Source organism: Cervus canadensis, chromosome 4 (assembly GCF_019320065.1).
Source record: "Cervus canadensis isolate Bull #8, Minnesota chromosome 4, ASM1932006v1, whole genome shotgun sequence".
Classification (NCBI taxonomy): Eukaryota; Metazoa; Chordata; class Mammalia; order Artiodactyla; family Cervidae; genus Cervus; species Cervus canadensis.
Window position 1 is genome coordinate 100,188,668 of NC_057389.1, and position 18,672 is coordinate 100,207,339.

An 18,672-nucleotide genomic window follows, 5' to 3' on the forward strand; every position below is an offset into this window, starting at 1 on the left:
ATGTCTACATGTACCATATTCTTAAATAATGTTTATTTACATTACCAAAGTAACAAAAATATTTTAAAAACAAATATAAATCACTTAAAAGCAAAGAAATTCACAATCTGTTATCCACAGCTGCATTCTAAGAAAACTTTTTCTCTAAACAGATAGAAGACCAAAGTCTGGTACCAGCTTGCTATTAATAACAACATTTGTTTATCTCCTTAACCTTAGAAAGTGGTTTCCATAAATTTTGAAGAACCAGAAGTATTGTTCTAAAGGCATGAGAATAAAACCATAGAAGGCATTCTTTTTTTTTTTTTTTTAACTTGGCAGATGAAGCTTTTATTTTATTTTTTTTTAATTTTTTATTAGTTGGAGGCTAATTACTTCACAACATTTCAGTGGGTTTTGTCATACATTGATATGAATCAGCCATAGATTTACACGTATTCCCCATCCCGATTCCCCCTCCCACCTCCCTCTCCACCCGATTCCTCTGGGTCTTCCCAGTGAGACAAGTGCATAGAAGGCATTCTTGAAAGCTGATTCTATTGCAACTGAAAAAGAAATGGTCCCAACACTTCAATATGATAACTAGAATTATAATTGACCATATTTTATCAGGGCATATCAGATCTATATGAATTTCACATAATTTTAGTATGTCTATATTAGTAACATCAACCATACAGTATAACCTGGAAAGACTTTTCACCCCTTCAACAGTACTTCTCATGTAATTTAACATATCCAATGAACCCAGGTAGCTTAAGAGCTCTTTGGGATGTCTCAGGGGCCCCCTGAAGCATCCCAAAGTTAGCTAGAAGTCAAGTTATTTAGGAAGTTTTCTTGATAAATATCAAAAGGGTTTATAACACTCAGTCAGGTAGGATTATATACATCACTGTGAAATAGTTATTTCTTTAGCCAAAGGTAACAAAAGATGTCAAAGGTAAATATAGAACAGATCAATTAAGGGGTAAAGAAAGTTAAATCTATTAAAAGCAGTTCAAAAATCTGAAGAAAGTATGTCTTCTTAACAGAGAAAATGACTGAATTCAATTTTGCACCAGTTTACTTTAAATTCATTTAGGTAAACTTAATTGAATTCATTTTAAACTTAGTCTTAACCATGAATAAAACTTTTTTTCAAGATCCACTTCCAAATGATTTTTAATTGCAAGAAAGTTGTCAGAACTGGCAAGTTGTACCAGCTGACTGAGTTCACAGAAAAAGTGGGGGATTTGCATTTCTGGACAGAAGGACAATCGCAACACAATTAAGCTGTGCAACAAGGAATGCAAGGCAATCAGCACCCAAGATATCAGAACCAGCAGTCCATAGGGCCGGGGACTCATGATGACCGTGTAGTGCAGGGGGTGGCAGATGGCCACATACCGATCATAAGCCATCACACTCAGGAGAATGTCATCTAAATCTGCAAAGATGATGTGAAAATACATCTGAGTGATGCAGCCTTCATAGGTGATACCTTTGCTCTGTGTCTGGATGTTCCACAGCATCTTTGGGATGGTGGTGGTGGTGAAACAGATGTCTACAAAGGACAGGTTGGAGAGGAAGAAGTACATGGGGGTGTGGAGGTGGGAGTCTGAGCTGACAGCCAAGATGATGAGCAGGTTTCCAAACACAGTGATCAGGTACATGGAGAGAGAAAGCCCAAATATGAGGGACTGTAGTTCTGCTTCCTTTGAAAGTCCCAGAAGAAGAAATCGTGAAATTTGTGTCTTGTTACTTGGCTCCATGGTGTGGAGGTGACTACCAGGAAAAAGGAAAATAATGACAATTTTTACACCTACTAATTAACATAACTGAAATACTGTAATTTCTGTTTAGCCCTCAAGAAGTTGATGTTGATATTTTATTTGCAGATAGGTTCTCTTTTAGAGTATGTGTGTATGTTGAACCGCTTCAGCTGTGTCTGACTCTGTGCGACCCCAAGGACCGGAGCACACCAGCATCGACTGTCTATGGGATTTCCCAAGAAAGAATTCTGGTGTGTGTTGCCATGCCCTCCTCCAGTGGTTATTTCCAACACAGGGATTGATCCTGTATCTCTTGAATGGGTACTGCTTTGCAGGCAGATTCTAAACCACTGAGTCACTGCGGAAGCCCCTTGAAGCTATACTTCATTTCATTTCTGACTAGGAATTTTTGTCCCATTCTCATCACATTTGCTAAGAGGTTTTAATATTCTAGTTTTAATGTGATATTCCTTCATTCTTTTGAGAAACACGTATTTAGTGCTAACCATGTTCCAAGATACTTTGGCCACCTCATGCAAAGAGTTGACTCCTTGGAAAATACCCTGATGCTGGGAGGGATTGGGGGCAGGAGGAGAAGGTGGGGACAGAGGATGAGATGGCTGGATGGCATCACCGACTCGGTGGACAAGAGCTTGGGTAAACTCTGGAAGTTGGTGATGGACAGGGAGGCCTGGGGTGCTATGATTCACGGAGTCCCAAGGAGTCGGACATGACTGAGTGACTGAGCTGAACTGATATTCCAAGAACATGGAGACAAGAAGTAGAAAATGCTGAAAAGTAAACCTCTAGCAATCCAAGGATGGGGAATGAGGTTATGTGCATAAAATATGGTAGAATATGTCAGAATGTGATAGATGCTATGACAAAACAAAGCCAGATATAAAAGAAAGAGGTTGGAGGTGTTATTTTGTCCTGAGTGTTAAGGAAAGTCCAGCAAACTAGGTGATGTTTGAAAAGATTCTTAATGAAAGAGAGACAAGGAGATAGTGTGATGTCAGAATTGTGTGCCTGGAAGAGGGAACTGCCACTGCTAATGACCTGAAGAAGATGCTTGTTCCACATGTTCAAGTGCAAACAAGGAAGCCAGTGGGCCAGAGGGAAAAGCAGGAGGGGAGTGATTACAGATGGTGTCAGGGATGCTGAGGAACAAGGTGGCCTTCCTGCTACAGCTGAACCTTCAGTCCACAGAGAATCCCTCCTTCCATGAGGTTCCTTATACATTATCAATTTAGCTATAAAACCATCCTATGAATTATATCAGATTCGCTTATTGATTCTATCTGTTGCTGTGATCTGTGTATATAAGTCATGTAGCATATGGGTCCTGGTGCCTCTGTTGTAAGAACTGTCCTCCCTTTCAAAACAAAAGCACACACACACACAACACACACACACAGAGCACACACACACACACACAAAACACACACACAGAGCACACACACACACATACACACACAGAGCACACACACACACACAGAGCGCGTGCACACACACACACACACACATACACACAGAGCACACACACACACACAGCACACACAGAGCACACACACACATACACAAACACACACAGCACACACACACATACACACACATGTTCTGCGTTGTGTCACCATCATACACTAGTCACCAAAATTCACCCTGTTTAGGCTGTGAGAAGTCACAGCTCAGCTGGTCAGGTCAAATAATTATTCTCCAAAGGAATATATAATTTTTACCATGAAATTCCAGTTTATAAACTTCTCATGGAACAATTAATGTCGGGTTCATTTTTGGTATAGCCAATGTCTGCTTGGTATTTTGAGAATAATTAAAAGGATGAGAGTGAAAGAAACAGGGAGAAATGAAATGGATATATGGACATGAAGGGAAAACTATATCCAATATACTCAATGACACCTGAGACAATGCAATAAAGAAAGATTTCCTTGCTTCAACAACATTCCAACTCCAGCGGCTTCTCCTTGATTTGGAAAAATAATACAGAAAAATATCTTTTGTCTATAAACATACAAAAATGATATACTTATGACACGGAACACCTTACAGTTTGAATATCCCAAGAGGAAAAGAAAAAAATGGAATATAAGCTACCAATTCAATATCAGAAATAGACAAAATACAACAGAAGTTGGATATGTCTTATGTAAAACATATAAAGCAGTAGAAGCTTTTTCTTTTCTTAAGGACTTCCCCTATTTGTTTCCTCTTGTTCATAAATAAGGTCCATATACTAGTTTTCTACTTTTACTGGAAGCAATTTATGCCTCCTATTCCTTCTAAAGGGATTTTCTTGGTGGTTCAGAAAGTAAAGAATCTGCTTGTCAATGCAGCACACATAGGTTCAGTCCCCGAGTCTAGAAGATCCCCTGGAGGAGGAAATGTCAACTCACTCCAGCATTCTTGCCTGGGAAATCCTAGGGACAGAGGAGCTGGGTGGGTTAAAGGCCATGGGGTCACAAGAATTAGAGCAACTTAGCAACTAAACCACTAACATCATTCCTTCTGAGCTTTCACTGTTACAATTTAATTGTCAAGACTGACACTTGCACTTTCAAATGCAATGTTCACTTTATTTTTAGACCGTAAATAAGTACATTAATATTAGGGAAACCAGAAAACAACTACAATGACCTCTGGCCTCTGGGCTATGCAAGATTGGTCCTCAGGAGACCTCAGGTACACATTCCAGGCTTCTATCATCACTGACACTCTCCTGCAGGGTCTGTGGAGCTGTCAGACTCACCTGCCTGCAGATTGAGAGAGAAGGCTTTCCCAGTAGAAGTCAAAATTCCTCCTAAATGATTACTGATGCAGACAGAATTTTTTTCCCCAAACAAGAAAACAGGAACAGATAAAAATGAAGCATTGGTTCCCAGACAGATGTAGAACTTCCAAAGCAAGAACCAGGTCCTCCCCAACCAAAGTGGCAGAGGCTGAGGGACTGCAGCAGAGGAGACTTTGGAGCTTCCTGTGTCAGCTCATTAGGCATGTTTCCTCTGATTACTCCAATCTGTAACTACATGATTTCCCTTGGGGACACTTTTCTGGACAGAATGGATTTTTTCACCTGCTGATTCTCTGTTCCTAAGACACTGCATATAAGTTAGGTGAATTCATTTTTTATTACTCCTTCCTCTTAGTTCTCTTGCTTCCAAAGCCCTAAGGTTCCCAGCATGTCATCATATCCCTGAGTACAAGATTTTCTTTAAATTGTAACATTCAGGATTTGTCTTGACTAGGTCCCTTGGGTCTTTAATGCTTTGACTTGGGGCAGGGACAGAACCACTGAAATTTCTAAAAATTACTATTCTCCTCTTCAAAATGGGGGATAACTTTGCTACTTTAGAATAAAACCATGGTTAATACACTCCTTGGATGCATGCTAGTTTCTCCAAGTCAATTAGAAATTTCTCAGTTATATCAGAAGTTAAGAGCTATCCTTTAATCCTTCATTACTAATGCTTGTACTTATGAGAGACATTTATATGCTGATATGCACCACAAACTATCTTAGCGTATTAGTGTGTGTGTGTGAGTGTGTGTGTGCTCAGTCACATCTGAGTCTTTGTGACCCCATGGAATGTAGCCTGCCAGTCTCCTCCGTCCATGGAATTGTTCAGGCAAGAATACTGGAGTGGGATGCCATTTCCTTCTGGCCTCTAGACAAAGAGGAAGCCATATCTCATACCTGACTCAAGTCCAAGCCCTCCATACCTCTTAGCAAGATGACTGCAATCAGTACTCCCCAAAGAAAGGCATGAATTGTGATAGCATCAGATCTAGCTCTTCCAATAAATTCACTGGGCACACATCAACTGCATATAACTCTTCCCACAGAAAGAAACAACTCTAAGACAGCAAGAGTTAACTGTGGCACATAATTTCAGAAGACAGACAAAGATAAATAAAATGAAAATACAGAGGAATTTGTCCCAACTTAAATAAAAAGATATCATGCCTAAAAAACAGCCAATGAAAGAGAAACACAGTTCACCAGATTTGGAATCAATGCATTTGTAAAGATATAAAACTCCATTTTCTCAACCTAAAATGATTCAAGAAATTTTCCAAAAGAAGCTTTATTTCCAGTATTCACCCTGTGCATTTTGTTAATAATGGAAGACCATAAAATATTTAATTTTTTGTAAAAAGAACTGTTGAATCTGTTATAATTTTAATAGGGAACTATAAAACAAAAACCAGTATGAACTCAACATTCCATTAAATGAAATGAACAACTAGAAGTAATTAATAATATACCAGGTGATACAGAAGAATGCATAATCTACCGGAAATATAGAATCATGGAAATGATTCAGTCAGAAAAGAAAAAAAACAGATTATAAAAGGGAATAATTTGAGGGATGTTTGACTGCATTAAGAACACCAACACTGGCATAACTGCAATGTCCAGGAAGGAAAAGGCAGAAGGAAAGGTCATCAGAACTTATCTGATAAACTTATGTCTGAAAAGTTCCCAAACCTGAGCAAAAAGGCAAATTCAGGTACCAGAAGCAAAAAGAGTCCCCCAAAATGACAGCAACAAAACCTACACCAAGATACAGCAATTAAAGCCACAAAGTTAAAGATATGGTTTTCTAAAGCCAGCAAAAATAAAACAGTGTCATATAAGATGGAAGCACATAGGTCTATCAGCTGATTTCTTTCTTTCTTTTTTTTTTTTTTTGCAGAAACTTTGTAAGATATAATGGGGAGGCATGATATATTTAAAGTGTTGAGAGGGAAAAACGTGCAAACTAGGGCTTTCTACCCAGAAAGACTAACATCTAGAATTGAAGGAGAGATAAGGAACTTTTCAGACAATCTAAGACTAATAGAATTTATCAATTCTAAACGTACTCTACACAGAACATTATAGGACCTTCTCTAAGAAGGAAGAAGAAAGGCATAGCAAGTGGGAAGAAACTGTAAGAAGGGGAAACCCTGCGAGTAAAGGCAGACGTGGAGAGAGGCTGAGGGTCAGATCACTGAGCTGGTGTGAGGACTCAATAGACCAAAAAATCCTAAAATCAAGTATAGCTGCAGTAAGAATGAAAGGGATAACTAAGGAGGTATCAAATGAGACTTCAGAGACATAAACTGTAGGGTAGGGAGTGAAAATGTAGTGTGATCCGTATGTGTATGAACTTAAAAGACAACTTGTTTTTATAAGCAGACATCATTGTAGGCCATCATATGAAGACACTTTCTTTATCATACATCAAAAATCTACACAAGATAAAACCTAGAGAGAAAGGAACACAAGAATATCACTAAATAAATCATCAAATCATAAGAAAAGAACCACACAAAAAAAAGAAAAACAAAGAATGACACTAACAGAAAAGAAGTTAACAAATTGGCAATAAGCAATACCTACGAAAAACCTCTTAAACTGCCAGTAAATTAAATGATCTCCTAAGAGACAACTTAAGACTAAATATTGAAACAACTAAGATCATAGCATCTGGCCCCATTACTGCATGGCAAATAGAAGGGGAAAAGGTGGAAGCAGTGATAGATTTCCTCTTCTTGGGCTCCAAATCACTGTGGACGATGACTGCAGTCATGGAATCAGAAGATGATCCCTTCTTGGCAGGAAACCGACAACAAACCTAGACAGTGTGTTGAAAAGCAGAGACATTACTCTGCCAACAAAGGTCCACATAGTCAAGGCTATGGTCTTCCCAGTGGCCACATGTGGTTGTGAGCACTGGACCATAAAGAAGGCAGAAGGTGGAATAATTGACCCCTTTGAACTATGCTGCTTGAGAAGACTCCTGATAGTCCCTTGGACAGCAAGGAGATCAAACCAGTCAGTCTTTTTTTTTTTTTTCATTTATTTTGATAAGTTGAAGGTTAATTACTTTACAATATTGTAGTGGTTTTTGCCACATTTACATGAATCAGCCATGGATTTACATGTATTCCCTATCCCTCTGGGTCTTCGCAGTGCACCAGCCCCGAGCACTTGTCTTAAGGGAGATCAACCCTAAATATTCACTGAAAGAACTGATGCTGAAGGTGAAGTTCCCTCATTTTGGTCACCTGATGCAAACAGATGACTCACTGGAAAAGTTCCCTGCTGCTGGGAAAGATCAAGGACAGAAGAAGAGGGCATCAGAGGATGAGATGGCTGGGTGGCATCACCAGTGCAATGAACATGAACTTCGGCAAGCTCTGGGAGATGGGGAGGGACAGGCAGGCCAGCCATGCTGCAATCCGTGGGGTCACAAAGAGGTGGGCACAACTGTGTGACTGACCAACAACAGACTAAATGCTCTGATAAAAAGACATCACTCCTGATGAAGTCTCCATGATTCTATGATACTCCATCAAAGAAATGGAATTTCCAAACAACTTTGAACCAAAGATAGGAAAATAGTAGGTAGGAAACAATAAAAACTGTCCATATATAAAACTGAGAATAACACGTAAAAAGATAGTTCCTAAAATTCTATAAAGATACTGAATTCAAAGAAGGAAAGAAAAATTGAAATCCCAGAAAATAAGGGCAAGGAACAAAATTTCTTTCACAATGATCAAAGAACAATATCTGGTTTTGATACTTTGAGTTATGCAATCCAGAGCACTAGTATAGTTGGTCTTTTATACTTGGCATCAAATACAATCTCTTTAGACCCTGTTTCATATCTCGGTTTCTCAGACTGTAGATGAAAGGGTTCAGCATGGGTGTGACCACAGTGTACATGACCGAGGCAATTATACTTGAATGTGAGGTGTAGGTAGTCCCAGAGCTAAGGTACACTCCTAAGACTGCAAAATAAAATAAGAAGACAACTGAGAGGTGGGACACACAGGTGGAAAATGCTTTATACTTCCCCTGAGCTGATGTGATTTTACACATGCAGGAAACTATTTTAGAATATGAGTAAAGGATACCAGCAAAAGGACCACCACCCACCAGGACAGCTGCAAAATACATCACTATGTTATTAAGAAAAACGTCAGAACTGGCAAGTTGTACCAGCTGACTGAGTTCACAGAAAAAGTGGGGGATTTGCACAAGTGGACAGAAGGACAATCGCAACACCATTAAGCTGTGCAGCAAGGAATTCAAGGCAATGAGCACCCAAGATATCAGAACCAGCAGTCCACAGAGCTGGGGGCTCATGATGACAGTGTAGTGCAGGGGGTGGCAGATGGCCACATATCGATCATAGGCCATCACACTCAGGAGAATGTCATCTAATCCTCCAAACAGTATGTAAAAATGCATCTGGGTGATGCAGCCTTCATATGTGATACCTTTGCGCTGTGTCTGGATGTTCCACAGCATCTTTGGGATGGTGGTGGAGGTGAAACAGATGTCTACAAAGGACAGGTTGGAGAGGAAGAAGTACATGGGGGTGTGGAGGTGGGAGTCTGAGCTGATGGCCAGGATGATGAGCAGGTTTCCAAACACAGTGATTAGGTACATGGAGAGGAAGAGCCCAAAGATGAGGGGCTGCAGTTCTTCTTCTTCTGAAAGTCCCAGAAGAAGAAATTCTAAAATTCGTGTATTATTCCCTGGTTCCATGGGGTGGAGGTTACTACCAGGAAAAAGGAAAATAACATGACTCGTTTGCACACAAACTGGCATAATTCACATAGCTGAAATACTGCAATTTCTATGTAGCCCTCAAGTAATTGATCTTAATACCTTACTTATTGAAATGTTCTCTGCCAAAGTATACTCCATTTCATCTCTGACAAAGAATTTTTGTCCCATTCTCATCACATTGGCAAAGAGCTCTCTATTCTAGAGTTCTAAAGAGGTATTTCTTCATTTATTTGAGAAATACATATTTAGTGCTGCCCTAGTAGAAAGTGCTGAAAAGTAATCCTCTCCCAGTCGAAAGATGGTGAATGAGGATATTCAAATAAAATATGATAGAATATGTCAGAATGTCACACATGCTATGAAGAAAACAAAACCAGGTATAAAGGAGAAAGTGGCAGGAGGTGTTATTTTGTCCTGAGTGTTCAAGGAAGAGCTTCAAACTAGGTGATGTTTAAGATCTTGAAGAAAGAGAGAAGAAGCCATTGTGATGTCAGAAGAAGTGTGTGCCTGGCAGAGGGAGCTGCCACTGCTAAGGACCTGACAGAGACGCTTGTTCCACATGTTCAAGTGCAAACAAGGAAGCCAGTGGGGCGAAGGAGTAAGTAGGAGGGGAGTGATCAGAGCCGGTGTCAAGGATGCTGAGGAACAAGGTGGCCTCCCTGCTACAGCTGAAGCTTCAGCACATAGAGAACCCCTCCTTCCCTGCGGTTCCTTGTGCTTATGAATTTAGTTTAAAACCATCCTGTGAATTATACCAGTTTCCCTACTTAGTTCCATCTATTGACCAACTTCTGACATCTGTATAAGTCATCTTAACATAAGAGTACAGATGTCTCTTCTTTAAGAACTGGTCTCTCTTCACAAGGCACAGGCAGACACACACACATACACACACGATGCTTCTGGCTTGTGTTACTATCATAAACTGGTCACCCATATCCACCCTCATTAGGCCATGAATGGTTACACATCAAGCTGGTCAGATCAAATTATTATTTTCCAAAAGAATGTACTATTTTTACCCAGAGCTTCCAGGACTTTTTTTAATTAATGTGTCTTTTAGTTGAAGAATAATAACTTTACAGAATTTTGTCATTTTCTGTCACACCTCAACATGAATCAGCCATAGGTATACATATATCCCCTCCCTTCTGAACCCCCTCCCATCTCCTTCCCCGTCCCACCACCAAATTCCAGTTTGTAAATTTCCTATAGAACAATAAATTTGGGATTCAGCGTTGGTATGGCCAATTTCTTCTCAGTATTTAGAGAAGAATGAAAAGCATGAGAGACAAAGAAAAAAAAAAGAGAAATGCAATGGACATAGGCAAATTAAGAGGGAAAATATCCAATAAACTCAAATGAGCCCTGAGACAATGAAGCAAAGAAAAATTTCCTTCCTTCATCAATATTCCAACTCCAGTGGCATCTCCTTGATGCCCAGAAAAAAATAATAAAATATATATTTTTCCAAGGACATAAACAGGGATATATATTCATGATGTGATATATCTTACAGTTTAAATATCCCAAGAGAATAAGCAAATGGAATATAAACTACCAATTCAGTTCTAATGAGATGGATGAAACTGGAGCTCATTATACAGAGTGACGTAAGGCAGAAAGATAAACACCAACACAGTATACTAATGCATATATATGGAATTTAGAAAGATGGTAACTATAACCCTATATGCAAGACAGAAAAAGAGACACAGCTGTATAGAACAGACTTTTGGGCTCTATGGGAGAAGGTGAGGGTGGGATGATCTGAGAGAACAACATTGAAACATGTATATTATCAAGTGTGAAACAGATCGCCAGCCCAGGTTGGATGCGTGAGACAAGTGCTCGGGGCTGGTGCACTGGGAAGAGCCAGAGGGATGGGATGGGGAGGGAGGTGGGAGGGGGTTCAGGATGGGGAACACATGTAAACCCATGGCTGATTCATGTCAATGTCAGCAAAAACCACTATAATATTGTAATGTAATTAGCAATATAAATGAAAAAAAGAAAGAAAGAAATACAACAAAAGTTGGATATATTTTATATGAAGATGCAGAATACTTCTCTTTCTTGAGGCGTTTTCCTACTTGCTTACTTCAGTTCATAAATAAGATGATTAGATTTATTGTCTACTTTTACTGGAAGCCTTTTATGCCTCCAATCCTTCTAACGGGGCTTCCTTGGTGGCTCATTGGAAAAGAATCCGCCTGCAATCCAGGAGGCCAAGGTTCAATCCCTGGGTCAGGAAGATCCCCTGGAGAAGGGGAAATTGCACCCCACTCCAGTATTTTGGCCTGGGAAATTCCATGGACAGAGGAGCTTGGTGGGCTACAGTCCATGGGGTCACAAAAGAGTCAGACGCAACTTAGCGACTAAACCACCACCACCATTCCTTCTAACTGAACTTCCTCTGTTACCATTTATCAACGTTGACTAGTGAAGGGTTCACTTTATTTTTAGACCTAAATAGATACGCTAATATTAGGAAAGCCAGAAATAACCACAGTGACCTCTGGCCTCTGGATATGCTAGATTGGTCCTCAGGTGACCTCAGGCACATGCTCCTGGCTTCCATCCTCTCTGACCCTCTCCTGAAATGTGTGCAGAACTCTCACCTGCCTGCAGACTGAGAGAGAAGGCTTTCCCTGTAGAAGTCCAAGTTCCTTTCTAAATGATTAATGATGCAGACTGAATTTTTGTGCCTAAACAAGACAACAGGAAGGGATAAAATCAAGCATTGGCTCCCAGACAGATCCAGGGGTCTAAATCAAGAACTAGATCCTCACCAACCAAAGCGGCACAGGTGGAGGTGCTGCAGCAGAGGAGATATTTCCACCTTCTTGTGTCAGCTCACAGGGCTTCTCCGGTGGCTCAGTAATAAAGAATCCACCTGCAATGCAGGAGTCGCAGGAGATGGGAGCTTGATTCCTGGGTCAGGAAAATCCCCTGGAGGACTGCATGGCAACCCACTCCAGTGTTCTTGCCTGGAGAATATCATGGACAGAGTTGCCTAAAGGGCTACAGTCCATGGGTCTCAAAGAGTTGGACAGGACTGAAGGGACTTAGCAAGCATGCACACATGTCAGCTAATTAGGCATATTTTCCTTTTGTTACTCCAGCCTCCCATAACATGACTTCCCTTGGGGACACTGGGCTGGACACAATGCAATTATTTTTCTGTTGATTCTCTGTTACCAGGTGATTGTGTTATAAGTTGGGTGATTCAGTTTTTATTATTCCTTCCCCTTTAATTCTCCTGCTTTCAAAGCACTAAAGATCCCAGAAGCTCATCACATCCCTGAGATCTAATTCTCCTTTAAACTATAACACTGAGGATTTGTCTTGACAAGTTCCCTTGAGTCTTCAAAGTTTTGATTTGTGGTAGAGAGGGGGAAAAAAAAAAATACTGAAATCTTTAAAACTACTATTTCCCTCTTGAGAACTTGGTACACCATTGCTCTTTCAGTATAAAATTGTGGGTATTATACTCCTTGGATTTACGCTAATTTTTCCAAGCCAATTACAATTTTCTCAGTTATATCATAAGTCAACAGCTGCACTTTAGTCTCTCATTATAAAATGTTTATAACTATAAGACAAATATTTATATGTTGATATGAAAAGTGAAAATCACTCAGTCATGTCTGATTCTTTGCCCCACATGGACTATGCAGTCCATGGAATTCTCCAGGCCAGAATCCTGGAGTGGGTAGCCATTCCCTTCTCCAGGGGATCTTCCCAAGCCAGGGATCAAACCCAGGTCTCCTGCATTGCAGGCAGATTATTTACCCGCTGAGCTACAAGGGAAGCCAAGGAATCCTGGAGTGGGTAGCCTATCCCTTCTTCAACGGATCTTTCTGACACAGGAATTGAACCAGGGTCTGCTGCATTGCATGTGGATTCTTTACTAACTGAGTTATTAGAGAAGCCTGATTGATATTAACATGACCATAAACCAGGCTTCCCATGTAGCTCAGTGGTAAAGAATACGCCTGTCAACGCAGGAGACTTTAGAGATGCAGGTTTGATTCCTGGGTCAGGAAGATTCCCTGGAGGAGGAAATGACAACCCACTGTGGTATTCTTCCCTGGAGTATCCCATGGACAGAAGAGCCTGGCAGGCTACAGTCCATGGGGTTGCAACCAGTTGGACACAACTGAGTGACTAACACATGACCATTAAACTATCTTAGCATGTTATAGTGATTGTCAGATTTAATTTTTTAAATAGTGCAATTTTTGAGGTAGCACTTTTAAGAACTCCATTCTCCATTGTCAGATTGGAACTCAGAAGGATTTAGTGTTCTGCTTAAAAGTACAAACCAAGCAAGGGCTGGAGTCTGGATTGAGGTCTTTCAGTTCTGGAACTCTGTCCCAGTGATTCTCAACCAGACATGGTTTTGACACTGGAGATACTTGGCAATATCAGAAGGGAAGCTACTAATCTCCTGTAAACACAGGAAAGCTCCCAATACAAACATTTCTCCTTCCCAAGGCAGCGTAAGAATGTGAGTAATCCTATTCCAGATAAGAATATCTATAAATTCACTGTCCATACAAATCACCAAGGTCTGTGGTTCAAATGCAGATTAGGATTCCTCAGGTCTCTAGTGGTCCAGGGACTGTGTCTCTGATCATTTGAGCCAGAATATCAGATTCCAGTTCAAATTCTTTACACCCTGATAAAAAGGGAACTTCTTTAACACTACCACTGGTGGTCCTTTTATACTTGCCACTCCAAATAATCTTTTCAGGGCCCTGTGTATGTCTTCATACCTTAGACTATAGATGAAGGGGCTCAGCATGGGTGTGATCACAGTGTACATCACCGAGGTGATTGCACTTGACTCTGAGCGGAAGGGCATGAGTAGCCACAGGGCTGAGGTCCACTCAAAGCCCATCCAATGAAACAAGGATACAAGTGAGAGGTGAGATGCACAGGTGGAAAGCAATTTGTACTTCCCCCAAGCTGATGGTGTTCCAGATAGAGAGGAACCTATCTTAGAGTAAAGGATGCCAGGTAAGACATTTGTTCAGTCACTCAGTTGTATCTGACTCTTTGTGACCCCATGGATGGCAGCACGCCAGGCCTCCTGGTCCATCACCAGCTCCCAGAGCTTGCTCAAACTCATGTCCATCGAGTCAGTGATGCCATCCAACCATCTCATCCTCTGTTGTCCCCTTCTCCTCCTGCCTTCAATCTTTCCCAGCCTCAAAGTCTTTTTTAACAAGTCAGCTCTTTGCATCAGGTGGCCAAAATATTGGAGCTTGAGCTTCAGCATCAGTACTTCCAGTGAATATTCAGGATTGGTTACCTTTAGTATTGACTTGTTTGATCTCCTTTCAGTCCAAGGGATTCTCAAGAGTCTTCTCCAACACCACAGTTCAGCAGTATCATTTCTTCGATGCACAGACTTCTTTATGTCCCAACTGTCACATCCATACCTGACTACTGGAAAAACCATAGCTTTGACTACATGGACTTTTTTCGGCAAAGTCCCTGCTTTTTAATATACTGTCGAGGTTTGTCAAAGCTTTTCTTCCAAAGAGCAAGTGTCTTTTAATTTCGTGATTGCAGTCACCACCTGCAGTGATTTTAGAGCCTAAGAAAATAGTCTCTTACTGTTTCCATTGTTTCCCCATCTCTTTCCCTTGAAGTGATGGAACCAGATGCCATGATCTTAGGTTTGTGAATGTTGAATTCTAAGAACGCCTTTTCACTCTCCTCTTACACTTTCATCAGGAGGCTCTTTAGTTCCTCTTCACTTTCTGCCATAGGGTGGTCATCTGCATTTCTGAGGTTATTGCTATTTCTCCTGGCAATCTTGATTCCAGCTTGTGCTTCATCCAACCCAGCATTTCTCATGATGTACTCCGCATATAAGTTAAATAAGAAGAGTGATGATATACAGCCTTGATGTACTCCTTTCCCAATTTGGAACCAGTCCATTAAACCTGGAATACAACAGTTTCAAATTACATCATCATGTCATTAAGAAAGATGTCACAATTGACTAGATGGACCTCTTATTGCTTTTACAGGAAAAGTACAGAATTCCAAGAAGGTACAGAAGGACTGTTGCAACACTGTTAATCTTTGTAACAGAGAATGTAGGGCACTCGTGAACCAAATACCAGAACCAGCAATCCACAAAATGTGTGTGTTGGGGGCTGGGGGATATTCATGGTGACTGGGTAGTGCAGAGTTTGACAGACGACCATGAAGTGGTCATAGGTCATTGTGGTCAGTACAATGCTGCCCAAATCTACAAAGAGTAGGTAACAGTATATTCACAGGTTATGGCTTTGCCTTCTTTGGGATGGTGGTGAATGTGAAACATATCTTAAAAGAACAGATTGGAAAAGAATTACATGGGTGTGTGGAGGTGGGAGTCAGTGATGGTGGCCAGGATAATGAGCAGGTTTTTAATCACAGTGATCTGGAACATGGGAGAATATGTGCAATAATAAGGTGCTGCAGTTCTGGTTTCTCTAATTGCAGAAGAAATGGTGAAATTCGTGTATCATTTCCTGGTCTCATGTGGCCCTCATCAACTTTTGGATTTTTGTCTCTTTGTAATAGCCATTCTTCCTGTGGAAGGTGTACCTCATTGCAAATTTGGTTTCTCTTTCTTTGAAGATTAATGATGTTAAGCCACTCTTCTTGTGTCTGTTGGCCATGTGTATGTCTTCCTTGGGAGAAAATGTCTAATGAGGGTCCTCTACCCATTTTTAATATGGTTCTGTATTTATTTATTTAATGGAGTTGACTTAGTCTGATATATAGTTTAAGTTTTCTGTTTCTGCCTATCAACTTGATCTTTGGGTAATTTTGCCTTCTCATTTCAAGTAGAAGAGACGACTTCAACTTTGCTTAAAAGAGAGTTCTGGGTGCTGAACTCCCTCAGCTTTTCTTTATCTGGGAGAGCTTTTATTTCTTCTTCAAATGCGAAGGATACCTTTGCTGAATGGAGGATTCTTGGCTAGCTGTTTTTACATCACGATAGTTTGAGAATGATATTCCATTCTCTCCTGGCCTGTGGAATCTGTGCTAAGAAATTTATTGATAACCCAATGTGGGTAACTTTGCAGGGTGCTCACTTTTTTTCTGGACACCTGTAATATTCTTTCTTTTTAATAACTTTTATTGAAATGTAATTGATTTACAGTGTCATATTAGTTACAGGTGTACAGCAAGATTATACGCACACACACACATGCACACACACACACACACACACACACATATATATATATTCTTTTTTCCATTATAGATAATTACAGTATATTGAGTTTATTTCCCTGTATTTAATTCCCTAGTCCCTTGTGGATTGCCTATTTTAAATATATATACTAGTATACAAAAACAGCATTCTTTCACTGACTTTTGAAAAAAGAATTTATTTATTTATTTGCTTTATTTCTTTTTATTTTTATTAGTTGGAGGCTAGTTACTTTACCATATTGTAGTGGTTTTTGCTCACTGCCCCGAGTCTGCCTTGCCCTGCGGGGCCTTTCTCTGGTTGCGGAGGTGGGGGCGCTACTCCTCACGGCGGTAGGAGGACTTCTCACCGCGCTGACCTCTCTGGCTGCAGAGCGCGGGCTCCACACGACAGGCTCAGCAGTTGCGGTGCCCCGGCTTCGTGACTCTGGTGCGTGTGGAATCTTTCCCGACCAGGGATCAACCCAACGCCTGTTCCCGCCTTGGCAGGCAGATTCTTACCTATTGACCCACCAGGGAAGTCTTTTCTTTCATTGACTTTTGACAGTTTTAATATGTGTGTGTTGGAGAAGGTCTTTTGCATTGAAACATTTATGTGTCCTATTGTAATACCTCTGTGGATGTGTGCATTCGGTTCCTTCCCCAGACTTGGGAAATTCTCAGCTATTATTTCTATGCATAATCTCTCTGATCCTTTCTCCCTCTCTTCTGCTTTTGAGACACCCAGTATCCTTCTTACTGTTCTGGTAGAGTCAGAAGTTTCTCAGAGAATATCGTCATTAAAAAAACAAATAAAAACAAAACTCAGTTCTGTCCTCACACCTACCTGAATCATTCTACCTTTGAACTCAGCCTCTCTACTCCACATGGTCTCCACTTCCACTGCTTTGCAATTCATCCTTCATCTCAGTTACTGAGTTCTTCAGCACCAGAATTTTTGTTTACTTACGTTTAACAGCTTTCATCATTCTGGAAACTGTTCCTTACGGTCATTATTTTTATTCCTCAGCTAACTGAAATGTCTTTATGAGTTTTCTTGTAGCTTGCTGAGCTTCTTCATGACACTATTTTGAATTCTCCACTTGCTTGATCACAATCTTTCCTGACTTTAAATTATTTCATGGAAAACTGCCGTTTTCTTTTTGTGATTCCATGTTACTGTGGTTTTTCATGGTGCTCAGGGGGTTGCTCCTCTGTCCATGCATTTGAAGGAGCACAGTTTTCTTATGTAGGTAAAGCCTTGTACACTTTGATTCTAACAATTCAACAGATTGCTAACAGAAGTCCTTCTACGTTTTTCAATTAAGTGACTTTGTGGCACAAGTTTTTGGTTTCTTTCACATGAGCTGCTTCTGGCTATATGTGAGGAACTGCATTTTTTGCATTTCATGGCCTCTTCCAGAGGCATTGTTATTGTCCTGCCATCAATGTTTGTGCCTCCAGCATCACTGGTGACCTGGTGTTGTCAGTGTCCCTGATGTGGCTGGCATCTTTGCTGGGGGTCCCAGAGTGGTTGGTGCTATTGCCACACCCAGGGTGACCTTGTTTGAGGCCCCCCCCCCACCACTGATGCCAAGTTCCCTGTGGCTGCAGGTGCCGCTGCATCCAGGAGGCCAGGGTTACAGGCACCACCCCCAGGGGTACTACCAGGGGTTCTGGGGCTATGGGCTCAGTTGCCTCAGCCATGGGGGTGGGATCAGCATCACTGCCTCTCCTGTTCCCCTGGTTCTACCTCCTCTATGTGAAAAATCTGCTCAGCTTCAGATGTACAACTGTGTGTATCTCTGGTGGCCTGATGTGTTGGGTAGAAAAAACTTTACTTATGGGTGATGTTATCTACAGGTTGTAGATTGAAGGGGGGAGACAAAGGGAGTGTCTTCTTCGACCATAATATTGATGTCACCAATGATAAAATTTTCCCCCAAGCTATAAGATTAAAATTGGGGCTTCCCAGGGGGCTCAGTGGTTAAGAATCTACCTGCCAATGCAGGAGATGCAGGTTCCATCCCAGGGTCAAGAAAATCCCCAGAAAGGGAAATGGCAACCCACTCCAGTATTCTTGCCTGGAGAATCCCATGGACAGAGGAGCCTGGTGAGCTACAGTCC

General features: G+C 40.9%; 2 protein-coding genes across 2 annotated transcripts; both read right to left on the minus strand.

Annotated features, from left to right (window-relative positions):
* Positions 1-1,097: 1,097 nt before the first annotated feature.
* Positions 1,098-1,751, minus strand: LOC122440989 (olfactory receptor 7A17-like). The gene has a single exon (XM_043467629.1). The coding sequence runs from the start codon at positions 1,749-1,751 to the stop codon at positions 1,098-1,100; it is 654 nt and encodes a 217-aa protein (XP_043323564.1).
* Positions 1,752-8,367: 6,616 nt separating this feature from the next.
* On the minus strand, positions 8,368-9,345 carry LOC122439342 (olfactory receptor 7A17-like). Its single transcript, XM_043464414.1, has one exon. The coding sequence runs from the start codon at positions 9,313-9,315 to the stop codon at positions 8,368-8,370; it is 948 nt and encodes a 315-aa protein (XP_043320349.1). The 5' UTR covers positions 9,316-9,345.
* Between the last annotated feature and the right edge of the window lie 9,327 nt (positions 9,346-18,672).